Here is a 27853-nt window from a genome sequence, read left to right as displayed (position 1 = left end):
TCAGCCCTTGCTGCTGTCTGCATGTGACAATAATTCATCCTTCGTTATAACTTATACCAAGTGTCTGTACTGACTGATGCTCTCATAACAATGATGGCCTTAAAGAGATAACAGCTGAACTATTGTACCCTCAAGTAAACAATCAGGTATGTTTTTTGGACAGACCAAACTAAACACCTTAGAGACACAAGCCTGCCATGCTGCATATTCGTTTTCATTGTACCGCTCTAAATCCATCCATCTGTCCATCCGTCCGTCCATCAATCCAAAGAATTATTCATAAATATTCACTATAATACTTTCACTTTTAAGGTACTGGCAAGCTGCTTTTCGGTCTATGATGCAAAACATTACAAAATTATGTATTTGCTTAACAGATCAAAGGCACACTAATGCACTTAAGCTGTGGCCCACTAGAGGGCGCAGTCCTTGGGCTTGACTTTTGGAAACAAGGTTACAAACCAACCAGCCCAGAGTGGATGTTTTCTTTCCACAGTGGTATTTGGACCCTCATCATAGGCTCATGTAGTTCAGAAAATATATGTCAAAGAACCCCAGTCGGTCTCTGGCAGCTTCAACAAACGGTGAAGTGACAACTATATATCAATCCTTCTCCAGCCCCCTCTGCCTGTCCAGACTTGGCAAACAGAGAGACGCGGGAAAGGAGTCACCCATTCTACCGGACTGTCTCCCTGCTTTCACTCTTTCCTACTTCAGGTTAACTTGGTCTTGAAGATGAGAAATGCAGGCACAGGGCTTTCTGACACCCAACAGCCCACAGTCCCCTTTTACAACAAGCTCGTCAGGAGGACCGTATTAGTTCACACTAACTCCTTGCCTTCTAAGTCACCCAAGTGGCGGTTTCGTATACTCGTCAATCTTACCAAAAACAAACCGGGCACCGTATGCTCTCTCCCGGCACGCCACAGTCGATCACTGTCCTGCCGCTGTGGCGCGGCAGGCTGGCTCCAGAGACACATCTCGCACCAGAAAGCCAAATTCCACACGCTGGTGTGTAGGTGTAGAGGTGTCACGGCTCACCCTGACACACGACCTCTCTGTAGCGCACAATACGAATTTACAATCTGTAGCACGTTCTTTAAAGGCAAACGCCGTGCGCGGAAATGTCGCACCCTAACAGCCCTGCCACTGCACCGGCCCACGAGTGATGCAAAATAATTACCGCCGTCTTAATCTGGATTCAACAACGGTCATATGACTTACAGAAGCTTCCTGAGTAGGTCAGCCAGAAAAAAAAGCTTTTATTCAGTGTAGACAGAACCATATAGCTTAGAAAAGATTACGATGACAGTCAGAGATAGATAGATCTGGGATACTATAATTCTGTCTGCTTTCTCCCTTAAATCAGTTGTAATGTGGAGAAACTGACAAAACAACACATGATATTCATGTATGTACTAATGCCTTCAAGAAAAGCCAATATGGGTGACTAAATAGGTCGGGATAATGTTATAATATTCCACAAGTCGTTTGAATGCGTTACAGGACCGAGAGATGTGGAAAAGCAAGAATATTTGGTAAGACTTTTAAGTGTGGGTGTTTATTAAACATAAGAAAGGGAAGTTTTGGTCTATGAGAAATGCACAAATTATGGCTCATAGCGGAGAGGTTTCTCCTCATAAAAAGACAATTTTATGTGAACCATAATGACTACGTTTGGTCACTGACTACTCATGGAGTATACTGATTTTTCAAATTATACGTAATGTGTTCTCTACTACCTAATTAATATTTCATTAATACAGCTGCACTACGTTACTCCATGTTCTGAAAAGCTATTATTAAATAGGCTAATAGATTACTGCTTTGTGCCTGTGGGGGGGCAGATGTAAAATGAAAATGAATCCAAATGTCATTTATGTAAAGCGATGTAAATCAGTGCTGTGATTAAGACAAGAAGCTATTTAAAAACACTGCACGGCTGCCAGAACCTTGACCCCCTCCACCCGCCACATCCCACCCCCCCCACACAAACACACTTCGCCCCGACTGCAGTTTATCAAGCGATTATTGTTTGATTACAGCTTTTCATTATCTGCAGTGATTGAGTCACTACTGGCGCCAAAGGTCAACTGCCATTATCACACCAGCTCCAAAACATATTCCACGTAATCATTTGTTTGCACTCGATTTTTGAAAGGGCTAATTGCAAATTCATTTGTTTGAGGAGTAGGAGAAAGTAGAATTCTCTCCTCCGTAGGCAGCAGTGTAATTTTCCACCACGTATGAATTGTTATGTTCAGTTAGCCTCGAAGCTGCAGACAGACAATAAGTCGTGAACAACGCAGGTGGGTGGGTGGGGGGGGTAATGGCGATTAGAAAATTTGTCAGTTTTTAGAAACACATGCAAATACCACTTTCAGATTCTTATTGGAAGAATACAGCTTTTGATTAGAATTTAAAGAGGTATTTCTGTTGCTGCTTTTCTAAACTACAGAAGTGAGTTTTGGAGACGAAAACACATTTTGTTCTCATGGGCAAAAAGAGGAAAACGATACGCCAATGTGTAACCAATTCACACGTAAACAGTTACACAATATACACAAATGAAAACTATGGCAATTAAAATTTTTATAAAATTTATATACATCTATGTAATAATGATTACTAGTATGATGCACAATATGAATTACAAACACGCATGTACATTGGATTAATATCGCTGAAACATTTGTACTTGGTTCCATACCTCGGAGGAAATGAGATCTCCAGTTCGTGCAGCCTTTCCTTATACACAGACAGCTCTTTGTCAAACTCTAAAAGCTGCAAGAGAGGTAAAAAGAAGGTACAACTGTAAGCTGTCCCATAGTATGACATGGATTGTTATTTGGGTTGTGAAAGGTTATCATACATGTAAATGTCTGTTTTGCATGTGTTGTACTGGCGACGTGAAGGTCTGCTGCAGTCTCATGCCAAGTGAGGAAGTCGAGGGATGGGCCTTTCCATGACCTCATCACAAAGACCGGGACTGTTTTCCCACTTTTCATCAATCATGTCTCATCTCCCAGCTGTGTAGATTTCTGATTGCAGTGATGGCAAGTGTTCAGGTATAAGATGATGCCTCTCTCTCTCTCCCTCGCTCGCTGTCTCTCATAGCCACCCCCCCCCCCCCCCCACACACACACACAGCTTCACAAACCTCATAAATCATTAGTGAAAAGTGCAATTAGCAGCTTCTTGTACACATTAATTATCTATAAGAAGCACAGGTAAGTGAAACACCTGGATCACTGCGTTCCCACAAGACCAGCGGGCGTCAGGAGACACATGAGATGAATCTGTCCACGCTGCCCACCAGCCAGGCAGCCAAATCGTTAATAAAGCAATGCAAAGACAGAAGGACCTACCTGATGAAGACAGGGGCACAATTAACTACACACATTCTTTATCTAACCCTCTCAATGTGACTCATGACAGCATGTCAAATTAAAAACTCAAAGCGATGTACAGCTCGGAAGGGACCACAAGCTTTTCCCGGAATGAGCATTAACCAAAATCACACAATGTAACATGCATCTTTGACCGGATACTTTATTTTTCGCAAACATTTTAGATTCAATTTATGTTAATAAGATGTTACTTGCAGGGGGTGGAGCTAGAAATTCTCGGTCCCCTGGCAAAATGTCACCTTGGGGCCCCTGGCAAAATGTCACCTTGGGGCCCCTGGCAAAATGTCACCTTGGGGTCCCCTGTCCACTGTCACATATTTAAGGCCCCCTGAATCTGCCATGGCATCCATGCTCTGGTTTGTTTTACAGCATCTATCTGCGCCTTGGTTTAAAACCAATTTAACCTTTGTGTAAAATATGTTGTGTTACTTTAAGCATAAATATACTGATGTCATAGTAAATTATTTGTTTACTATGTATTATTGTTGTTTATAGAGGTATTTGAATAAAAGAGTAATTAACCTGTTCTGCGCAGACAATATACTACACAGGTTAACAACGACATCATCATCACCACTAACCAAACCCGCCATCCCCGTTAACCAAACACGAGAAGCACGACGCCCCAGCTTATGATGAACAAACTCCATCCATCAAAAGTCGCAACGTTTCCGCCGGGGGTCGAATGTGGATACGGTGCGTAACTACGCATATATCACGCGTGCCAGCAAACTAGTATTCCTGAAAGCACGTGCGTGAGCGCGTGTGCGTGGGAAGTGGGAAGCAGATCCGTAACCATGTGCCGGCGGAGGGGGCGAAGTCATGATCAGCGAGTCTGGCGGAGCTGCAGTTTACAGACAGAGGTTTGAGGTTCAAGAGGGCAGATCTACAGCATTCATCAAACTCAGGCTGCTGGGGTCATGGGAGACTCTGCAGGCCGGGAATGAGAAATGGGGTTAAGGGACGCTGCACAGCACGGGCGTGCACAGATATGTGCCCACCCCCCCAAATGTGCACGGCCACCATTTATGGCCTAGGACACAACATACGTGCATGAGTGTAAATACCGTACCCTGTACGCATCCTAAATTAACAGCCAGCTGCCAATAAAAAAGAAAGTAATACAACAGACAACAGTGCCAACACTATTTGGGTTCCTGTGATGTGTTTCCATCTTAAGTGAATGTTGAGTAATTCATTTAGGGTGACTGGAAAACCCAGGGGCTGAAATTTCACACTACATTTCATCTTGGGTCAATTAAGCATAATGATTTGCTGGTCTGATAGGTCAGCAGTAAAATCACTGCTTATATGGGTTCAAGGGCTCATTGCAGCATAAAGTGGAGGTAGTTTATCAGCTGGAAATGACCTTGAAGTTCCCTACTGGAGTGGTCGAAACTCGCGGAGAAGCACGGGCAGGGGTGAACAGGGAAAAAAAAAACACTTTTAAATGCCGTGAAAATTAGTATTTGGTCAAAATTCCCACTACACTTCAATAAACAGGGAGTCCTAAATCAAAGTGGGTTGGATTGTGGATAAAGGGAATTTGTTGAGGGTAAAAGGTATAAAAAGCATCATTGCTGACTGTCTCCCTGACCTGAACTGCCAAGCTGTCTACAGCCATAATTGTGCTTTGATTTATAACTTGTCAAATACCCTCCTGATGTCATCTGCTGGCATTAAAAGTCATCAATAAGGACAGAGTTGAAAGGTCGTTTAATTTTATTTTTGACTTCACTCTTTCCTTTCATTGCAAAGCCATATTTTCCTTCTTTTATGAGATGTTCATTATTTTGTGCAGTGGTACAGGGTAGTTTTGGCTGCAATTGGTTGAAGGGTGACAGGTTCAATCCAAACAAACAAGACTCAAAGGAGACTTTCTCCTCTGAATGGCGCTATCAGGTACTGAGTGATTTTAAAAGTTGAAACTCTCCGCTTGCAGAACGTGTTTAAATTTTTACCTACATACCAATTTCATTCCGTTATAGGGCTCAATCCATGTGCAAAAAAACAAAAAGTCACAAGCCAATGTACAGATGGATAAGATCAAAGCCCTGTCAGATACCTACTATGAGTATAGCTGTTATTTAAGATACTAATCAATACTCTTACAAGATAAACAAGATTACTGCAGCGTTACAAAGTTGTATGCCGTACCATTACACTTACTACACGATAGAGTTGTATATTTCTCAGTAAGGTCAGATTTTATTTAGATTGCCGCTGTATTTCCACTTAAGATCTTTGACAGGTAAAATATCGACGAAGCCGAGCTATTTCCCCCCTCTTCCTCTGGCCGCTTGAGTGGTCTCGGATGTACGTTGGGAGCATGACTAAGAGAAGTTACGGTGACAGGAAGGTTCATCACTTCGCGGTAGGCATGCCCGGCTTGCACCGATCCAGACACCACACAGATAAAGTTAAAATAAAGAGATACTGTAACAAAATCAATCGTGGCGAAGAAGACAGGTGGGAGGGGGGGCGGCCGCTAGGCGCCGGGGCCGCGCGCTGGCGCACCCCTGCAGGCCCCGTCGCTCGCTGCTCGTCCGCGGCCAGGGAAATTTAATCTTCCCAAATACTCATCAGGGCTCTCCATCCTCCCGGCCTGACAGCCGCGCGGATAATTAATTATACAATTTCGATGGGAATATCGACTAAACAAACCTATAAATCATAAGAAAAGTCAATAGGCATGGACACATTCAATCATGTCCCGACCAATGATTACTCCTCTCAAAGTACAATAATTATTTTCGAGAGCTAGCTGGAATTAAATTTCTGTCAAGCTGGTACCAGTCTACTACTTGATGAAGGATGCCAAGGAATCATTTTTTTCTTTTTTTGAGCTGGGTGAAGAGGGACATTTATCCTCTTAGAAAGGTAGTTTGTTTCAAAAGGATCACAACACTGTGTGTTTAACTAGACCATGACGATTAGATTATCTCTGATGCCTCATTATGTCATCTATCTTTCTGTGCACAGTCAATCTGGAAGAACACCTTCTCTTCCAGGCTGCCCGTGAAGTAAAACCATGAGGATCCTTGAGCGAGGGACCAAAGAGGCCAGAAGCTCATGGGTGCTTAGGCACATTTGCATTGTATACATAGTTAAAAATGCATACACTGCAATCGTTAGTAGTTTTTTTTTTTCTTCCACCGAGGTGGAGTCAATTTGCGACTACAGAAGTGTAGAGATAGAGCTACAATTGGGAGTATATAAAGATGTGTTTCATTACAGACAGTCCAGATAATCTAATCTGAGATTTTGCCACTGGCTATTTGGGAGCAGTGCAGAGACAGGCCACCTCTTTAATGCTTGTGACAGGTTATTGTTAGGAAAGCTCAAGTTTGCTGAACATCCCATTCACTCACAATGAAAGGTGCAAAATGTTTATGTCCCTTGGAAAAAAAAAAAATCCATACATGTCAGGTTCGTTTGTGTGGTGTGAAACATTCAAAAGACAGAAGAATATCTGTATGTTAAATGGTGAAAGCAATTTTAAAATGTTAAATTAATATATCAAATTTAAGAAGCTAGGTGATCTTACCTGTGTTCCATTGTTTTCCCGGAAAACATCTTGATTAATATAATTAAAAAGCTTCTTTTCGAGTTGAAGTACAACCTGAATAGGAAGAAGGGAAATATGGGGGGGCAGGGGGGGGGTCATCAATTACAGAATCTTTTAGCCACACAGTGTTAAATATTTCTGATCATTAACAAAGGATCTCTCTGCTGCATTTAATAAATTAGTAGTTATTTAATAAACGTTATTAGTAGTGATTTAATAAAACATTATAACTCCTTGTAAGGTTTGTTTTTTATCCCTACACTGGATTTGTGCATCTAGATTAGTTGGCATTAGTAACATATCAGAATATCCTTAGTATGGATAGTTATGTCAGGTACCCTGCAAATCTCAATTATTATTTTGGTCTAACGAGGTGGATTACGGTTAGATGAAAGTATTTTCATTCCCAGTGTAGCACACTTCTTCTGTATTTGGTCGATCAGTGACTGATATTATCCCTTATCTATATTTCAAGCATATTGGACTGGTAGTGGGCTTGTGTCAACAATCTTTAGATACTGCTTTAATGTCACATTTGCACCATTTATAACATTTTTAGTATATTTATAAATGTTTACAGGTAGCAGGTAATCATTTTTATTTATTTTTTGCTGAAATATCCTACTATGGGGTGCACAATAAAGATGAAATATGTAGTTGGAGATTGCGGATGCCAGTGTAGTGAATACTGAGTGACTGTGGCAAGGTGACAGGCTGAGAAAGGCTGATGAAAGTCGAGATGCTTGACACTAAGACGCTATGCTGCCATTTCCAAGACCAATCGTACTGCGTATAATACCGACTGGTCGGACAACTGGTCTGTGTGGTTGTTAAACAGGTAGGTCATTAAGTGACGAGTGTCTGTATATTACATTGCGCGCAAATAAATACCTAAAAATGCCAAAAGTCTTGCATTTGGTTTGGTTACTTATGGTGAAGGTTAGGGCTGGGTAGGGGTTAAGGTTGTCAGTGTTGGGATTAGGGGTTTTCCCACAGAAATGAATGGACGCCCCCCCCCAAAAAAATATGAGATCTCATGTATAATATTTGACCTTAACCCATATTATATATTTATATGCATGTGTGTGTGTGTGTGTGCGTGTGTGTTCGAGACAAAGTAAAACACATGCAGTTTACCTTTCGATCATTGTCCACCTCTCTGAATATTAACTTGTCTACTTCGTTGGTGTCAGCAGCTCTGACAGTCTGCATAGTGGCCGAGGAGCATAACCTCTGAGGGAGATCACAGTAACATATCAGCAAATTATAAGTGATTAACAGCCAAAGAGCACTAAACCATTTACATTTGCCAATTAATGACAGCCACAAATGATTAACTCTGACAAAAAGTTATGACACTGAAGTTTCGTAAAGCAAAATCTTCATCCTCATACACTTCCAAAAAAAAGGGGTTGATGGACAAACCCCCCTGTAAAACAGACACATCTGTAAAATATACACACACACACTTACACCCAACAAATACTGTTCTCTGCTGTAGAACGGTGCAACCACGTTCACATTCCGACCTTAGCCCATATAATGTCAGTCATCGAGCTTCAGACGAGGGAGGAGTTAAGGAGGGGGGTGGGGGGCATGTTTCTTCATGTTACCCATCACTCCAAACAAACATAAACACATTTGTTTCTACATTGATGCATATACATTTTAATCGTTCAGACAAACCACAAAAACATCCCTTTCGTCTCACTCCCCACATTTTGCAATACGTCTTGACCCTAAGAACCATGTGCATGGTTAAATTCCCTTTTGTAGACTCTTTTAACAATTAGTTAAACATTTGACCATCTGTGTTTGAAGACAGTTGAATGAGATAATCCGCCAGCCAGTGGTTCCCATACCACGCCGCGGGTATACCGGCTGATTTAAATTCAAAGCACAGATTAGTTAATCAGGTCAAGCCAATATAACAGGAAAAAGGTCTTTAGACTAAAATGTCACAAATCAGTGCTGCTTTCCCGAAACGGCACACCAGATTAGAACAAACACCCAGAGAAACTTAAAGTGGAACAAGCCTCCCAGTCTCTTGAGCTGGTTTCTAAAGACCTAACAAATCGCTCCATCTTTCACTCGTTTAGACCCTCCAAACGCAGGGTCAATATGGTTCCCGGGCATCCAAATGCAAATGCGCTTAAGTGCGTTTAAGCAGCTTTCTGCGATGAATAGGCCAAAGAAGGAGCTAAAAAAGGGCACGGCAGAGTTACTTTTCCTGTCAAAATGTCATTGTTGCCACCCCGGTAGAGGCAGCGATTCAGGAAATTCATTTTTCTATTGTAAAATACGTAACACTGAAGGCTAGCTAGCAGCAATAGCCATTTTGCAGTAAAGTAAAGCAGGTTACAGTCCACATCTTCGACAATGTTGCAGAGAATGGGAGAAGGCATATTATTCAAATTAATCTTTCAAATTACCAACTTTTATGGGCGTTTGTCTTTTTTATAAATTCTTTTCAGAATCTCTCCTGTCAGAATCACAAATCCAAAAATCAGCCAACCAGAAATCTCTTGCTAATTCAGACCGGGTCTGAGTGCCAAATACACAGCTTATTTAAATGAAATACTATAGTTTTAGGGTACAGAAATGGTTTCTCTATTCATGTTAAAATTATTCTTATAATCCAGTGGCTGAAACCCCTGCCAAATGCTGCTTGGTAGCTGGATGGTGGGGGTCACAGTTACTTGTCAGCGTTGATGGACACCCCCGCTCTCCGTTCCCTCTGGGACTTTTACCACTTTTACTGCTTCTCAATGCTGAAGCCCGTGAGCTCATACTTTAAGTTTACAATGCAGCAGCTGAATTTGCATTCCGGGGTTTCCCTATGATGCTTCTGAGTCTTGTATGACATCTCTCCTCTCCCCCCTCTGCCCCCCCCGACCGCCCCACACACACACAAATTTCATCTGTTTTCAATATAATACAAACTACCACTTTAAACTAAAAACATAAGTTAGCTAGGAAGAAATTTTGCATTTGTCAGGAAGAAGAAAAAAATATCAAATGTATTTCAAATTCTTGGACAAAGCTCAGTAAGTGTTCCTCTGGAGTATACTACGCTCTAACATACTTGGTTCAGTAAGTGTTCCTCTGGAGCATACTACGCTCTAACATACTTGGTTCAGCCAGTGTTCCGAGGAGTGACATCACTCATGCATGTACATTTATTGAGAAATATTTGTGCTACATTATGTCAAGACAAGTCAACGAGTGTGGACTCCCAGGTCAAACCAACTCAATGTTTTTCACAACAGCAAAGCCACGTAACTCCCCAGGCTGGGCTAACAAGTCATCAAGAAATTACAATCCTAATGCGGAACAATGAATGAAAACTCCATGCTAGTAGTTACACATCTGATCATCAGCTCAACACATGGCCATAATGCCGTGGCGGCTGGCCCATAGGGGGCGCTCGGGCACCGCCCTCCCAGAGGTGGGGGAGGAATATAAAATATATATAAAAATAACAAATATATATATATTTAGCAATGCCAATTTTACTTGATAGTGTGTGCCTACATGCAATCTGAATTATTCAAACAACATTTCCATCAAGTGACTCTCATTCAACAGTGAATTTCCACCGACAGATTTCCACCAATCATTTCTGTTCTTGGGCTCATCAAAGCGCCCCAGAAGTGCAGCGACATAGCCAATCGTGTACGGTTGCTAGGCGAATATAATAAAGATTTTGCCTATCAGCACCACCGAATTAAATGGTTTTGGGGCGCTGGAAATTTTGCCGCTGATACAGAAAATGCTGGAAAGTTTTGGATCTCTCTCAGGTCAGGCAGTCAGAGAGAAACGATGTCGACGACAGTTGAGGGGCAGCTTCCAGCAAGTTCGGTGAGATCATTATTGAATTACCCTTTTTGCGAGAAGGACAATGGTGGAAAAAACCCACGTTAAGGAGCTGGGACCAGACAAGCCTGAAATAAATATCATTCAGCTAACTAAGGAAATTAAATTATGATTGTGAAATTATCATTTACTGACTGTTCATTTGAATGCTTCTACTGGACTAGGAAGGGAAATCTATTGGTACATCAAACCCAATAAGATTTTTTTTCACCAGCCACCACTGCCACAATGTCAACCCTAGATGCTCTAAGCAAAGTAACATGCATACTTTAAGAAAAAAAATGCAGTACAAATACTGATTCTGACGCAAGCTAACCCAGAAGCTTGTCTATAGTTAATACAGAAATATTAGACAATATGTGTGTCTTGGGAAAGATGACGGTTCCTTTCACACTAGATGAGAGGCATGTCAATCAAAGCATGCAATTATAACTAAATTAGATTAAATATTAAAATATCTTGTTTATGAGTTTGATTATGAAGGATGTGGGAGGGCTGCTACATGAGATAGTAGACAAGCATGTTTCTCCCGATTCTGCGACGTTCATTCCAGTTTGGACTTCCTTCAAATTTCCTCTTCTCGGAAATCAGATGCAGAAAGGAATAGGATTGAATGACAGCTAGAGGACTGGTCAAATACAAGTTTCCCTTTACGTGGGAAATGGTTACAGCAATCTATATGTCACCTGAAGGATAATCTTTGTCACCAACAAGGAAGAAAAAAGAAATCTCCACATTGATCTATACACTTCAAGGAGAATGTATGTATTACAGGCAAAGGGTAAAGCAATCCTCGTCAATATCTTTTACTCTTCTAACATTCTAAACTGTGTGGGAATATACTGATTCCTCCAAAAACACATGAGGAGCGTCTCAAACAGCATGCAATGATAGTTAGCAGTCCTCAAAAATATATACATTAAATTAACACATATTATTGGAAAAGAACCAGAAACCCTAAATCAATTAACTATGTAATTTAATAATATTCCACTTAATATCCTACATTCATAAAGAAAGTAATAATTTAAACATTACACTTCACACAGTTCATCTTGTTTTTATGCTTCATAACAAAAAAAAGAATTTACTGATACTGCACCGTTTCACAGCCTTGAGAAATGACCGATGTTACATAATTATGGCTAATAGCCCATTATCACAAAAGTAAAACTTCTTCCTCTTAAAAGTTAACAAAGATAAAGCTTCTATCCAGTAAAATGCTAATAAACAACAAAACAATGACTAAAGCATTGCACATTACTGGTTTGAGACATGTTGCCTTTTATATTTTACACCATTTAAAAAACATATCTAACATTTTATATATTTCAAAGTACTCTCAGCATGCTTAACTCTTAAATTCAGTTCCACAGAAATTACGGGATTATTTTGTCACATTCCAGTCAAATTATTCCTTTTTTTTCACAAAAATGGAACAATGACTCATCACTACTCCTCCGGAGATGTCTGCAAATTCTACAGTCTGTCCGGTTTTATACAGAGCTAATGTGAGTTGCAAATGTAATGACTAATCTAGAATTTGAATAATTTTTGTCCATCACATCCCTGTCCTCAGAATATTATGAATTGTGCAGACTTACAACAAAGAGTGAAATTACAAGTTGAATCCAGCAAAAACAAATTCTCAAGTATGAGAATGTATGACCCGATGAAAACTATGGGTCATCTTGCTTGGTTTGAGTATTTCTGTAAGACAAACCAATAACTTAACTCTATATCAGTCGCCGCCATTGTGGGTTCCATAGTTAATATTAAGTCTGACTGTATGTAGCAGCACATCGTCAATGTTTGAGTCCTGGTGAAGACTGCAGTTGGAGCTTTATGAAACTGGCCACAAAGATAATGCAACCATTTATCTGGTGCATATAACATCTGGAAAACTTCTCTAAAACAAATGCCCCTCCTAGAAGTCCTATCCTTCCCCCACGTAACTTTTAGGTCCCAGTTAAACGCACATTTGTCCCAAGACAGATAATGGACAGGCCACAAATCATCTCAGCACAACGGAGTGGGGATGTCACCATAGGAAAGGGCCTGTGCTCCCCCCCCCCCCTAGTTTTTAACTCATCTTTTGGCCCATTCTCCTGGGCCCTGAAGAACAAATTGCCCTGCTTGGTTGTCTTTCAGAGGCAGTGCAGCGCACGGAGAATTGGGTCTGGGCTGAAACACAGGCAACAGGCCCATAAAAATTCATCACTTTGACCTTGTTGACCCCACACTGTTAGGGTTCTGCACACAATCCGCCAGCTTTTGAGCCCCGTGGAACAAATGCATGCGCGCGCACACACACACACACGCACACACACACACACACAGTTGTAAGGTAACTTTACACCCCTGCTCTTTTTCTTGCTCCTTCCACACAGAGACACACAAATAAATAGCCACACATTTGCCAGTTCAATACAAAACGGAAAAAAAAACCCTACAGGAAAAGCCTAGCAGATGCTGCATTGTGTCTATACAAGTAAGTACAGCCTGCGTTATACTGCATTCTGGGGTAACTAAAGAGGTGCTATTGTTTCAGGCCAAGTCCTTCACACATTACTGCCACCTGTACAAAGAAAGACGAACGAAGGGTTTAATCCTAAAATTCAAGACCACCTCCTCATTACCGCATTATCTCAGCAGTTTGAACCCCGGACTGTTTAACATAAATAAATTTCTTAAGTGCTCTCAATGGCAATAAAACACTTAGCTCAAGAACTGCCCCTCCTGATGAATTGATGTTAAAATGCTGCTAAACACGTGTTTAATTCAGCAGTGCAGCTCTTTGCAACCAGCCCGAAAGCCAGTTCCCAAAAAAAAAAAAACAAAAAAAAGCTTCTCCTACAAAGCAATACTTACTACTGAAAAAACAATGGGATTCCTTGATTTTCTTTCTGTTTTGCACGTAGACAACTATGTACTGTGTCTGGCTTATTCGAAACATGTATAGGTTCTTGAGTTTACCGTACTGTAGAATCTTCTAATCAAACAGCAGAGATATATTGCCTCTATGGCATTAGATGTTTCAAGCAATTTGTACACAGTGAAGAGTGACACAGAAAGACTAGTGCAGAATAAAACAAATATGGTCAGTACAGATATCTTTAACAGGCGATTAGCAAAACTGGCCAAACGGCTCGTTCATTACCATCGCGGTCAAGATAGCTGAAACGTAACCACAGTAGGTCTTTTCTTTCAAGGAAATCAAAAATAAAAACTACAAAGGCAACAATTAAAAGTGCAACTGATTAATATTGTTGATCGGGGGAAAAATAACGACATACTTCGATTGTAATGCAATAGCACCATAACAAGATGCTTCTGTTTTCAAACTAATATACTTGTTCCGCGGTCCAGATCGGACACACCCAATCTAACATGCGTAAAGATAAAGTTCTTTGTCACTCAGAAGGCCTTTCTCTCCTGCCCTCTGTACAGTTTGAAAAAGCCAGTACAATGATGTTACTGAAACAAAGAACAATGATTCATTTTAGTTCCCCTTTATTTGTTTGCCCCATTTGCTCTAAATGATGCGCCTGTCCATCAGGGTGAAAGAAAGCGCTGTGGTATAACTCAACCGGGGATAGAGGTACAGAAGGAATGCCCAGCCCTCCTAACTCTACTCTGCGCTAAGCAACCATCTTGTGGGTGGGCTTTGTCATACATTTTACCAATTTTTCATGCCCATCCCTCTAGATGTGACCCCACTCCGTAGCTTTTATGCCCCTGACAACTTCACGCAGGAAAACATGCAGCCCCTCTGATAGCATGAAATCGAGAACAAAAGCCCCCGTGGATGGGAAGGGAGCGGCGAAGCAGACTGAGGCATAGGACCCGCCTGGCTCCGGACACAAACAGATGTTAGCGCAGCCCGTCCTCTGAGCAAGCTGAAAGGAAAGCCTTGTAGGAGAAATGGGCCTGAAACACATTGTTTTGGGGCACCCCTAAAACAAAAAAAAAAGGCCCCTCAAAGAGTGAACCAATATGGCCGTCACGGATAAATCACAGAGGAAAGAGTCGAATGAAAGCCATGAATTCTCAATGTGACACTTTATGGGCCTTTTAAATATCATTTGATATTTATCCAGGGTTGTGAAAGAGAGGAGCGTTTCTTAATGTCAGCGAGCAGGGCTGTTTAAATGGCGCGGGTGAAATAGCAGGTTTTACAATGACATTTCTGCAAAAATAATACCCACGCTGATGCAGTAGCTGTCCTCAATTTTTCTGATAAAAAAATTATAGCGAAACGCAACTGCTATCAGGTATTTCCTCGCCTTGCTGAATGTAAATTCATTCAAATTACATTCCCTTGTGCTCTTTAACTCCACAATTTAGAACAGTTTTAAATAGAAAGTAAAATTGCCTGAATATAAACACTGACTACAGCTCAAAAGCTGAATATAAACAGCCCCAGGGTAGCATTGTACTTCAGGATCTGGCTGATGACGTACGTACAGAGAGATGCTCTTTGTATCACTTAACTTCAAGAAGCATTTCAGTACAGGAATCAGGCTGGTTGCCTCTTAAAGCTCAGATCAGCAGCAATTTGAATATACTGTTACATAAGTGACAGGACAACAAACAGCGTGCCCTGGATCCGCTTGGCACGCTGTACACACACAGGGGGAGGGGGAAAAAAAAACTATTATTGTGTGACTGCAAAAGCAGACTGAATAAGTCAAAAATAGACTGACATCATACAAACAAGTACTACAGAAAAACACAATGATGACCTTGTGTCCAACAGTTTATGCTACATTTCATTGAAGTGAATAAAAGGCCACTGTTGTTACTGGGGGCTTCCTTTCTGTTCAACGTAGTTCAAACTTATAATTTATACAGGGAAACTCTGACTAAACCAAGACGATGTACCTCCTTCATTAGTGAATGATGCTATTCTGAATCAGTTTGTCCAGCGTATCCAAATGCTTCGGCATTAATATACAACTTGACTGACTTCATTTATGTTTGTCTAATTAGACCATCTGTGCTTTTAGCCAATATTGCCAACCTTTACCCATTAAATGCGCAACTTCAATTAAGAACAGGGCATGTCCTTCAAGGCGTCAATCATTAGATTCGGGGGGGGGGGGGGGGGGGTTGGTTGGTTGGTTGTTTTGGTTTCCTGAAACATTTATCTTAATGATGAGTACTCTAAAACAAGGACTACTTAACCCAAAATTAAAAGGAAAATAAATAATAAAGCAATTTAAAAAGTCAGTAAAAACACATCTACTAAAAACATACGTTGCTTTAACATTTTATTTTTGTTTGCCATTTTTATATGATCTAAGGAGCGGGTGCCAATTGCCTTTTCCTACAAACAGGCACAGCGTGCGTCTGTCTCTGAGCAAAAGGACATAAAGTAACAGGACTGAGGACTGAACTCTGAGGAGATAAAACGCAGGTGCAATCGCAAGCGAGCAAACGCAGCGAGAGCTGGGCCAGTAGGCCAGGGGTGACCGGAGACGGCGGCACCAGGCAGCGCCCTGCCCCCGTGTCACGGTCGTGGTCCCAGCTTCCCCCCGGCGCCCTCTGCTGCCGGGTACCGCGACACAATGACAGAGGAACCCGTGGAGCCAGGCTTAGGTACACCGTCATTAATGAAGCCTCTGTCACCAGGAAGCACCAAGCGAAATCCCACTTATTGTGTGCGTGTCTTAATTAAAGAGGATTCGATCAAAGAAGAGACGATTTTGTTCCATCGCTGAGCAGAGTCTCTTTGTTTTTGTTGTCATTTACATCTCGAACAAACAGAAAACGGGGGTTTGTCCATTGGGAATAGTCTTCCTTTATTCCTTTCTGTGTCATCTATCAGATAATGAAGCTTTATAGTGATGTGGAGCGCAGATTAAACAGGGATTGTTTCCTCTGAGTGTATCTGCATGAAAAGTGAGCTTATCAGCCATGGGTCATACAGGGTCTGTTCAATGTGGTGGGAGGGTCACTCTACACAGGAAAAGGTACACGATGGCCGGACCCCTCACTGTCACCCACACAGAATTCTGCTTGTCTGCTTCCAGAACACTACTGGACAAGGTGTCATTGGAGCTGTGGCAGTAGGGGCTTCTTCTAAGGAGGGGGCTTAAGTTTAACTAGTTGTCACCAGATGTTTTGCTATGATTTAAGAGGCGCAGGGGAGAGCTATAGCAATACTGACAGGATGAGAGCGATATTGAGTTTATTTGTTTGTATGTGTATGGGCATGTATATGTTACATTGTAGGGAGCAAATGTCCCCATAATGTGATACAAACTTGTTATTCTGACCTTGGGGGAAACTTAATTGTATTAAATCTGTGAATGCAATGAAAAGGTATTTTGTTTAGTTACTTATGGTTAAGGTTAGGGCTGGGTAGGGGTTAAGGTGGGTTTAGGGTTATGCCCATAGAAATGAATGGGAGGTCCCCACAAAGTCTGGAATAGTAGAGTCTGTGTATGTGTGGGTGGGGTGGGGGGTTCGTAGGATGTATGCAGTAGAAAGGTTTGGGTTACAGTCAAGTGTGTAAAGGGGGAAGCATGTGATTGCATCCTGTAGGCTAATGCAAGGATAGATTGCAAAATTAATTAGCTTGACTAATGTAGTCTGCACTTAATTAGAATACAATGCTTTGATTTATACCAGAATGAAATAAGAAATGTCAGGTTTGAGGATACAAGTGTGGATACAGAGGAAGGGATCTTTTATTGTGTGAAAATGATATTTCTTGTTTTTGCTTGTTGGCCAATAAGCCTCTTGCTTTTGGTAACCTCTGCTCCACACACAAATACATCACACTGGCACGTCACTGGCACGTCACTGGCACGTCACTGGCACGTCACTGGCACCTTGTACTCTGAAACTACCCCTGCTTGCCATTAAGTCACACTTTACAGCATTCATGTTGACCACAGCCCGTATATACCAACACCTTCAATTTAATGGCACTCCAGTGAAAAAAGACGACGACAAAGGGAATCAGATCCTGCCTTCACAGGCACTACCTTTTCCCTATAGCTCTGTGCTCCACAGCTTCACAAAATGTGAGGAATACTCAGTCTGTTTTAAAACACCTCTACAGTTTGCCATGCCGATTTCCAGCCATGGAGCCGGAGAAAGGCAACTAGCACTATATGCGCATAAGGAAATCTGATGCATAGCAACTATAAACTGCAATTAAAATGGGCACAAGTCATGTCACGGGGACAGTAGATCATGTCAGCAATTAACCTCCTAGCTACCCTCTATCAATCCTTAAATTGGACCGCCCAGCACGAAGCGCGCAATTTTTCCCGAAATTAAATTTACATTCTATTAAGTTTAATTGCGAGGGATTTTAAATATACTGGAATCCAGGCACAGAGCCTCGGGGCTGTCAGGAAGCCTGATTCATTGCGCTGGTCGCCCGGGGGTTTCACACTTCCCATCATGCACTTTTCTCACTTTACTGCAGCTATCCCAGCACACAGGTGGTCATCCTTCATTCACGCCAATGACACTGAAGTCACAGAGACACGTGCATAGACTCCCTTGGCATGTATTTAACACGACTTTGAGTCCAAATGCACAAATGACTAGTAACTGGTCTACAATACAGAAAAACAATAAGAAAAGAAAAATTTATGTAACCTGAACCTTAAACCATTTCAGATTATAGAAAAAAGAAATGATGCAGAATGAGTGAAAAAATAGAGCCAACATTGGAAGACTGCTTGAAAAGATAAAATAATGTCGATAAACTACAGATGGAGAAACAAAAGGGTCAAAATGTTTATTATGTATATAGCTTGTCCTGCAATTCAACAGCATTTAGGGGCTAAGTGACTAGACCTCTTCCTGACCAAAGCTGAAAGCTGGAGATTTTCTCAATCATCTGTAAAAAGGAGGACCACCTTAGTGGAGATCAGGGCTGCCATTAGTACTCACGTGGCTTCTGTCTTTTGTCCCGCTGTGAAAAGGCCCCTTGAATGCAGGTCAATTGAAGCCAATTCCTTCTGTTTGTCACCATTAATAGTGAGCTCTGGTCTGTGGGCCGGTCACAGCCAGTGGTTACTGACCCAACGGTGAAAGCATTTTAAGAATCCGGCACCTGGGTCCAGCCAAGGACAATGTGGACCCGGGTTACATGGCAGCTGAGGAACGCAGGGAGGACACCAAGCTCCCTGGAAGGGGCTCAAAAATGAGGATGCTTCACAACACGTAATTCCCGCTTCTACTTTAAGCCATTTTCCTTGTGCTGAAGCTGCTGAAGCTTGACAAAAAAGAGAAAAAAATGGGGATGCTGCTTTATGGTGAATAATTCCCAGTCTCAATTTAGCCTTACAGTTGTGGAGATTTATGAGACAGACTCAGTAACGGCAAACGGGGCCAGTGTTTGTCCAAATCAATCTCACGTTAAGTATGCACAATCAATACACTATGGCCAATCTGAACCTGAGGACTAGGAAATGAACAATAATTGTGCAGCTGACGTTAATTGTCATTAAAGCACCGAAATATATCTTTGCTGTCAGGGACATGTCTGGGTCGGCTGCAGGCAGCCTATTCTATAATTGAACATATATCCCATTAAAAATCTGAACTTTGCACAGCCGAAGAAAGCATTCTGCTAACAATAAAACTGCCCATCAACAACTGGACAAATAATACATTTTTTTTAAAAAAAAAGCAGAAATCTGAAAATAATTTAATTCAACGATGAAGACTTGCAAATGGGGAAGAATGCACCTTTAATTCTGAGAGAGGGATGGAGGCGGGTCTTTCATGGTCCACAGCCCGGACTTCCTGAATCCCCCTCTCAAACTAAAGCCCCCCTGTGGAGAGGCCTCCTCTCTCCACGCCACAAAAATCAATCGGCAACATCTGGCCCAACAACTGGAGCCGGAATGCTACTTCTGCATGTGAAAGGAGGAAGGAGACCTGAGCTGAACACAGCCATACACATGTATAGAAAAGAGGTTGTGACCCCTGCAATTTAAACAGCACTTTCTGAGTGGTAGATACAGGGATAAGACCTCTGCTGCTGTTTACCTATCGCAGTGCAAGGCGATAACACATTTCTGTACAGCATGGGAAAATCATACTGGCACGAACAGGAACTGGAGCCAAAGCTAAATTCACCAACTCCCCATTTCTCTAACAGAAGGGAGTATAAACTCATTTTGATATAAGAATGAAAAAATATTTCGTACTTGTAATGTTTGGTATATATTAGATATTACAACACCTGCCTTACTTTGACTTACATTTTTAGATGGATGCTTGTAAAGAATTATTCGGATAATTTCTATTTTCAGAGTTCTTAAAGTATGCTACAGTAAATGTATATGTATATACCTCAGTATTATCCTATTTTTAGCACAAGTAAATCTTAATATATGATGACTTAAAAAGAATCCAGTCTGATCCCATGTCAACATCATAGCTTTAGTATACAAAGGCACATATGAATGTCCCGATGAAACAAATGAAGTTACTGCTGAAAACCAAGACTAAGTTTACTACCATTAACATCCAAGGGGTATGGTCAAGGCTGCCCCTAGAGGCAGGAACATATATAGCTTTACTTCACTGTACAGCGATTGCACCTGGGTCACCAGAGTGTTTTCTGGACCATTTACTCGAAGACTTTAATTCAGCACCCCCCCCCCCCCACACACATACACACACACACACACACACACACACATCCACCACTCTCATGAGGCTTGTTCCAAATGAACAATAGCACCTTGCAGTGAGTTACTACAGCTACAGCATTGTCTGTGAGCGCAGCAATTACCATACAAGTGATCCCACTCTTATCAGAGTGTCTTTTTTCTCTCCCATTTTACAGCTCATTATCTAGCAGCCCCTATCTCATAATGAGGAATGCTAAATGACAGCACGCCCATTCTTTCGGGGATTCATTTGCACGTAGTGAGGAGCAACTGACCGCTCTATTCTCTGCTGGGTGAGAGCACCCATAACATAACAATGCACTTGGAGGGCAAACACAGCTGGGCTGGCCTTGGAGAAGGAGATAATGAGCCATAAATCTGAACGCCCAAGGCTCCACCTCTATACTACCAACCAGGAAGAGGCCCTAGAACATGCCCCCCCCCCATTATGGCTAAACACGAAGCGTCCCCCAGATCCCAGAGTGACGCACAGTGGAGGGCCAAAGAAAACGTGCAGAATAGATGGTCTTCAGTGGAGAGCTAATGAGGTTCTGAAGCTTCACAAACGTGCTCCTCAAGGAAGGCTTAAGTGGCAGACTAAAAGGGAACTAATAACCTCATTCATTCTTATGAATAATAATAATAAATTATATTTGAATCATAATTTAAATTATGTGCTATTCTGTGCATATGTGCACACACACACACACACACACACACACACACACACACACACACACACACAAAGAATGGTTAGTCACTAAATAATACCCTAATGAAATAAAACGACCTACCTCAATAACTTGCTTTGAATCCAGCCTGAAGTTAAAATCCCCAAAGACAAAATACGGCACTCTTTCATACCGCTGGTCTGAAATCCTGAAAGAACACAAAAACCATAAAATAAAATAAACAAATAAATAAACAAACAAAATGAATTTGATTTAGAACATTCAAATAATGCTGCATATATCTTAATAAATTGAGAGCAGTGAGAGGCACCCTTGACATTAATGGCCCGTGTTTGTTTTCAGTGGTTCTTCTGAGGAGCACAGCGCCACCTGATGGCAGCAGGAAGTAGCTGCTTTCCAACTCTGACTTTTCAGATATTAGCAAATAGTAAATAACTGGATTAAAGTTGAAAGAAAAAAAAAAGCATGCATCTGGTAATTTTTTTTTCATGTAGTGGCATACGACTGAGTTTTTTGGTGGTTTAGTAAGTTCAAGTTTGAGTGAAGCTGAGTGATATTTTTCAAGTTCAGTTTCTGCGCCTGGTATACTTAGCTTATTAATCATTTGATCTGAAAAAAGACAGGAACGCACCACAGGGTTTCGCCAGCATATTTGTTCAGTTCAGTTTATTTGCAGACCTTTTTCCAGACCTTTGTTTCTGCGCTGGTGCTTTTACACAGGCAATGGGTTTTTAGATGTGTTAAACTGGAGAGAACATCAGGGCATTAATAAATGCACACAGAAGGACAGTTCTCTCAAGATTCATGAAGTCTTGATTCTGGAATCATGAAGCTCTTCCAAACCAGGGACATTCAAAGGCAAAACCAGCCAGCATTTCAGTATATTTAAAATACAGTTAAGCTGTGTATAATTGACTCCTTTACCTAATCATTTACTTGAAAGGGTCTAGTAAAGTGGAGAGATAAGACATTAAAAAGAGAAGGTACCTTTGTGTAATTAATGATTCAGGATGCTTGCCTAGCTAATCAGAGGGATAAATCTTGGTGACTTCACCCTGATAACAATATATTTATGACGCCATAAAAGGCACTCAGCTTTTGGTGCCGTCCTGGTCCTCCATCATAAAATAAAGGCTGTTTCTAGCTAGAGGGCTTCGGGCAGAGAGACCCGTGCGGCTGACGGAGGGGTCCATTCCGACAGGCCTCGTTTCACTCTTCCGCAGCTCTGGGATCAAGCATTTCCACTCAAGCCCTAACGTTCAAAACTGTCATAATGCAAAAGTAAGAAAAGCCCACTGCAATATCACAGTCGCAAGGCTGAGCTGCTTCTGTGACAGAACCAATCTGTCTGGATGCTTCCAATAACTCATTAGAGAGATTTAGAATATAGGTTTACTCAAAGCAGGAAATAATTTGACAGCTTAACGGCGCTCTGTGCATGAAAATGTACTTCTGATCCAAGGATCTCAAGTGGACTCAAGCGGTCTAGCATACAAGTCCAGGGATCAATGTAAAATATTGCGCGTTTTTAAAATACCATATAATTATATATATAATTGTATTTTTTATTATAAAGTGTAATCTGCAATTGCTAGTACACATAGTACTGGCAGAGATGACTAACAGTTCACCTTGTCTAATTTATCTTTGTGGTAGTAATATTGCATATAAGAACCTTAGTTATTATCTGGAATATTTTCTTTATTGGCTCATAAAGATGAATCAAACTGAAATGCTGTATTAAAATACTTTGTTGTTGTTGTTGTTATTGGCTATAATACCATGTGACGTAAAACTTAAGTGAATATAAACTGTTTCTGGTGCCAGTTCATGTACTTTTTCTCATCTTTTTAGGCTGCATTTGTAGCTTAGACTTAAAAACTTTAACTGTTGAATACTTCACAAAAAACACAGTGTGCTCAGCTCTATTTCCATATACTGTTAGTCTTGTAGACACTCCTGTGCTTAGACCATTTAGCAGGAAAATTTTGTGCAACTCAAGCGAGACAACTCTTGATTGAGTCATTCTAAATGACCAAATTTTAAGATAATTTGAATAACAGGGTGAGAAACAACTACCAGGGCATAAGCCAACGGAGTCAGAACTAAAATTATGTGCAGAGTGATAACCTTACAGCTGACACAGAATTATGGCAGGGAATACAGATCAGCTGAGCTAGAATTGCAACTGCTGTATTAGTCAAACGTTCTGTGTATTGTGTGTGACGCATCCCTGCAGTCTGTGAAGTAGACAGATATTAAACATATATTAATTATTAATTTATGGATGTCTAAGAATCAGTGCTATAAATCGAGCACGACTATAACTGTGACATCACATTACACTACTGTAATTCTACTATGAACAATCCACTGCAGTAATAACAGTACAAAAACACTGCTGTGAAACTGAAGGTCACTGCGGGGGGAAAAAGATGTCAACGATATTAAACGACAGAATACGAAGGACTCTGTGGTTTGTTTTCATTAGCTGGTACTAAGTACCATGAAAATCTTGAATTGCTGGAACTTAGTCAAAGTTTCACTCGAACTATGCATTATGTATTTTGCAAGGAAAGCCATTATCTATAATGCAATCATTTTTTAGAACGGTCCTTTCCCTTTCATTTAAACGCAACAGCAATATTTTCCTTGCATAAGTAGTCCAGCTACTTCCATAAATATTTAAGGGATTCACCCTTAAAGGAAATTAAACAAATTAAATCAACTAGCTTCTTGAACAGTAGATAAACAGTAAACAGCATTAGTCCATAAATTATCTGCATTTTCCATTGCCATCAAGACGAAGAGTTGTGCAAATATTTTGCCAATAGGCTTTAGTGAGGTGATATCTAGAGCTCATTAACTTCACTCCACAATCCCTAGGTCGGGACATCTTCAATCAGCCATGCTTTGATATAGTTTGTGTGATGTGCTCATATTATAATAGGCCAGCATTAACGAAAGTACAGTGCTACTCAACTAGAACAAGGCACTGGTTCATAACTGTATTTTCATATGCTTTGATGTGCATGACATGTTGTCAGTAAATATGTTTACTAAAGTAAAGCTTGTGCAAATTAAAATGTGAAAAATCACTAAAACTGGGCTATTGTCCATAAAGCTGCAGGTTCATGTCAGAAGCATGACTGCAGGGTTGCCCTTCTAAGGCACATAATATAATTTATAAACACTAACTAATTTCCCCTATATGTGCACTAACAAATAATTTAATAAATGCATTTTTTTTAAAATGCAATTTAATCAGTAACTAAATTAAGCCAAAAACAAGTCTTTTATTTTATTTATTTACTTCGTAATTAAGGCAGGTTTAATTATAATTAATATCATATCATAAATACCTTTCTGTTAATAACCTATAAAACTTCTTGGGGAATGGGGAAAATTGGCAAAGTCGACAGCCCATTCATAAACTCTTCTGCAACTCTAGCGGGCTTGATGATGACAAAGCTATTCAATGTCATGTAATGAGACAGTTGTTTCCTTCCAGGTGTAGTAATGGTTGCCAGATATAAGCAACTCTCTCTGCCACGGATGAAAGTCTTAGAAGAGGTCTAAGCCGAAAAGCTATTGGCTCAGGCAACCGAAGGGACTCTCACTGGCTTTCCTTGAGGATTTTTCCCCAGCTTCCATTGAGGAGGGAACAGCCGACTTTAGTCCCCTAATAGCCATGCCTAATGTGATAGCCCCAGCGGTTTTTGTCCACAGTCAAGGTATCAGGCGCAGGTCAGAAGGTAACATTCTGTTTACACAATTATTTCCTAAAGCACTTATGGTGACCCAGCAGTGTGAGAGTTGACTTTTCTGGCCTTTGTGAAGGCTAAAGAATTGGCAAATTAGCCACAGTGAGCTGAGCGTGAATTGACAGAGGTGGGGGGTCCAGGGGGGCCCCCTACAGGCCCCCCAGCAGGAACCCTTATTAGCCGCGTCATGACAGTTCATTCAGGCGAACTGTAACAGTGTCACCGACATTCCCACACAAAGACGCAGTTCTTTACACAGTCTATAAACATGCTTCCCCCCGGCCAATTCATCGTGCTGTGACACCCGTGAAAAGGGCTCTTCACAACGCTGTTCTCACTGAGGGGGGGCTATTCGTCAGGCCTTCCTGGGAACACACAAAGCCGGGGTCAGTTGCTAATTTATAACACAGTCCCCCTCTCTGCTCCCAGGCCCCCTACAGCAAACCACAAAGAGCTAAGAGCACATTTCTCTCACACTCACATTTCACACACACACACACACACACACACACACACACACACACACACACACACACACACACACACACACACACACACACACACACACACACACACACACAGTTTCTCTCTGTTTTGTACAAACACCTATATGCACATGTACTAACATTCTTAAACTTGCACATTTATTTTTTGACTTCCTATTAATGTTTGTAGAAAATGACAAACATTTTAAGACTTTAAGCTGTTGAATTCAAAACAAGAAACAAACATGCAAATATTGCATTTTTAAATGGCTCGTGTTCCAAAACGGCAAACACAGTCTCTGAATGTCACTTGCAGACTTGCACAGAATCAGGACCTTGTGTTCAGGGCTTGGAGAAAAACTAACAATCATAAATAATTAAGCTTATTAATGGAAACTGGCATGAAAACTAAATCATACACCAATACTTTATTGATCTGTCAGTAGCAGTTTTCTGAGGAAAAGAATAAGATAATTGTGAGAATTTACCTCCAAGTGGAGATAATCAACTGCTCCATGTATTGACCATGGAAAAGGAGCTTAGTGAACCTGTCTAATAATTAAGGAATTTCGGATAATGTTAACATTTTAAAGAATAGGGTCCCTGACAGGGAAGCAAATGGTCTTGGGGAGGCCCCTAATTTGACCTGTGCCCCCCAGAGTTACACCAGTGGGGAAGAAACGTTTTCTACTCATGACATGTCCAGGTTATGCCTGTCCCAGCGGAGTCAGGAGGTGTCCGACCTGTGGAGCGGGGGGTCAGGAGGCTGAGACTGTGCCGGTGGTGGGGGTCAGTTAGAGTTTAGTGGATTAGCCACCAAGCAGTGCAAAGACTTGCATAGAGCACAGCAGCTCACAAAATCGGAAGCTGCACAGCCTCCGTGGGCTATGTTGCTTGTTTGGGTCTGTATCACTGTTACCAGACCTAATCTAAGGCCCTTTGAGGCTTACTTAATATTTAAGATGTATAACATGAGTCCAATGTGATGATGCAGAATATATTTCCATCTAAATCACCCCTGACTTTACAGCTCTTTTCTAAACTATGTCGAAATCGAAATATTTAGAGGGATTTTCCAAAGAAAAAATTGTAAAAATGTAATGGGCAAAATGTGTGTAGCGAATCAAAAATTGGACAAATAATAACAGAATATAGATTGTAGGGCAGCTTAATAAAAACGTTTTGCATTTTTTAGTAAAATGTCTAAAATCAGTGCTTAAAAATGATTAAAAAAAGCTGAATGTAAGACGTCAGAAATGTAACAATCGCTCACACGTGGAGTCGTTTGGAATGTTTATGAAGGATATTCATTTAGATAACTTATTAAATACTTTAAGGAGCAATCGAGTAGCATGGAAGCTAATTAGCTGATGCTGACGGGAAACAACTACGGAAACGTCCATATTTCGCAGCAAGAAAACACACCGAGACAAAGACAACTTAGGAGTGAGTAAGGAGGGAAGCTGATGTGACAGAATCCTGAAGAGCTTGACCCCCGCTGGGAGACCCCCCAAGGTGAAAAGGCAGTTCACAGAGTCACCGACAGGGACATTAATACCCCCATTCAGTGGTTAGCTGGGAGACAATCCCTATCAGAGCAGCCGACAGCTCCTACACGCCACCCACAACATTTATTCTCATCTTAGGTCCCCACACACCCCCGTCTACAATGCACAATCGCATCATATACCCATACACCCATTCCCTTATCTATATAAAGATAAATACATATCTCTAGATAAATACATATCTTGCAAGGTTCCAAATACTCCTCCCATATCACCCAGTCCTAACTGAGGAGCCCCGGCACACAACCCAATTACAGCATGCACCATACCAATGATACTATATTAGCCATGCTTCTACATTCATAATTCGATTTGGCAGCCTGCCCCTCCACCCCGTAACTGATTCATTTTAAGGCTGATATACTTCAGATTTGCAGCCTGGCACTGGACCCCTGTTCTTTCCGATGTTTATAAAAATGAAAACAGCCTCTCGCGGAAGCACTCAGAATTACACCAAAAAAAATGCACCAACACTGCACACAGAAACACACACACACAAAACCTAATAGATTCCTATAGCTTTTGTGGAGGTCCTCCCTATAATTCCTCCATCCCCCTTCCCGCTGAAGATGTCTATTGCCTAGAAACTGAGTTGCCTTTCTCTCTGCTTTCAGCTGCTTGTTCTGGGAAAAGCCGAAAGGGAAACATTTAGATTGGAGGGGTCTTTGAGACACACTGACAGTTGACTGATGACCGTCCATAAAATGACAAAGAATTGTTGTGTGGTGGCCAGTGCTACCCATCGCTTCCCCTGGGAAACTAATTGCTCTGAATTGTTAATGGCAACATTATTTTTCTGCCAATCATGGCTTTTCAATGCCCGAAAATGAGCATGAAACA

General features: G+C 41.2%; 1 protein-coding gene across 3 annotated transcripts in view; it reads right to left on the bottom strand.

Annotated features, from left to right (window-relative positions):
- LOC125738681 (inositol polyphosphate-5-phosphatase A) overlaps window positions 1–27853 on the bottom strand; it is a 118238-nt gene that overhangs the window by 11527 nt on the left and 78858 nt on the right. For all 3 annotated transcript variants that reach the window (XM_049007879.1, XM_049007877.1, XM_049007878.1), the window contains exons 9-12: window positions 21299–21383; window positions 8116–8211; window positions 6958–7032; window positions 2711–2784 (exon numbers count right to left, since the gene is read on the bottom strand). In XM_049007879.1, the coding sequence (XP_048863836.1) occupies window positions 2711–2784; window positions 6958–7032; window positions 8116–8211; window positions 21299–21383 (330 nt within the window). The remainder of the gene's footprint in view (window positions 1–2710; window positions 2785–6957; window positions 7033–8115; window positions 8212–21298; window positions 21384–27853) is intronic.

This window comes from Brienomyrus brachyistius, chromosome 3 (assembly GCF_023856365.1).
Source record: "Brienomyrus brachyistius isolate T26 chromosome 3, BBRACH_0.4, whole genome shotgun sequence".
NCBI lineage: Eukaryota > Metazoa > Chordata > Actinopteri > Osteoglossiformes > Mormyridae > Brienomyrus > Brienomyrus brachyistius.
This window is presented reverse-complemented; position numbering and strand designations above follow the sequence as displayed.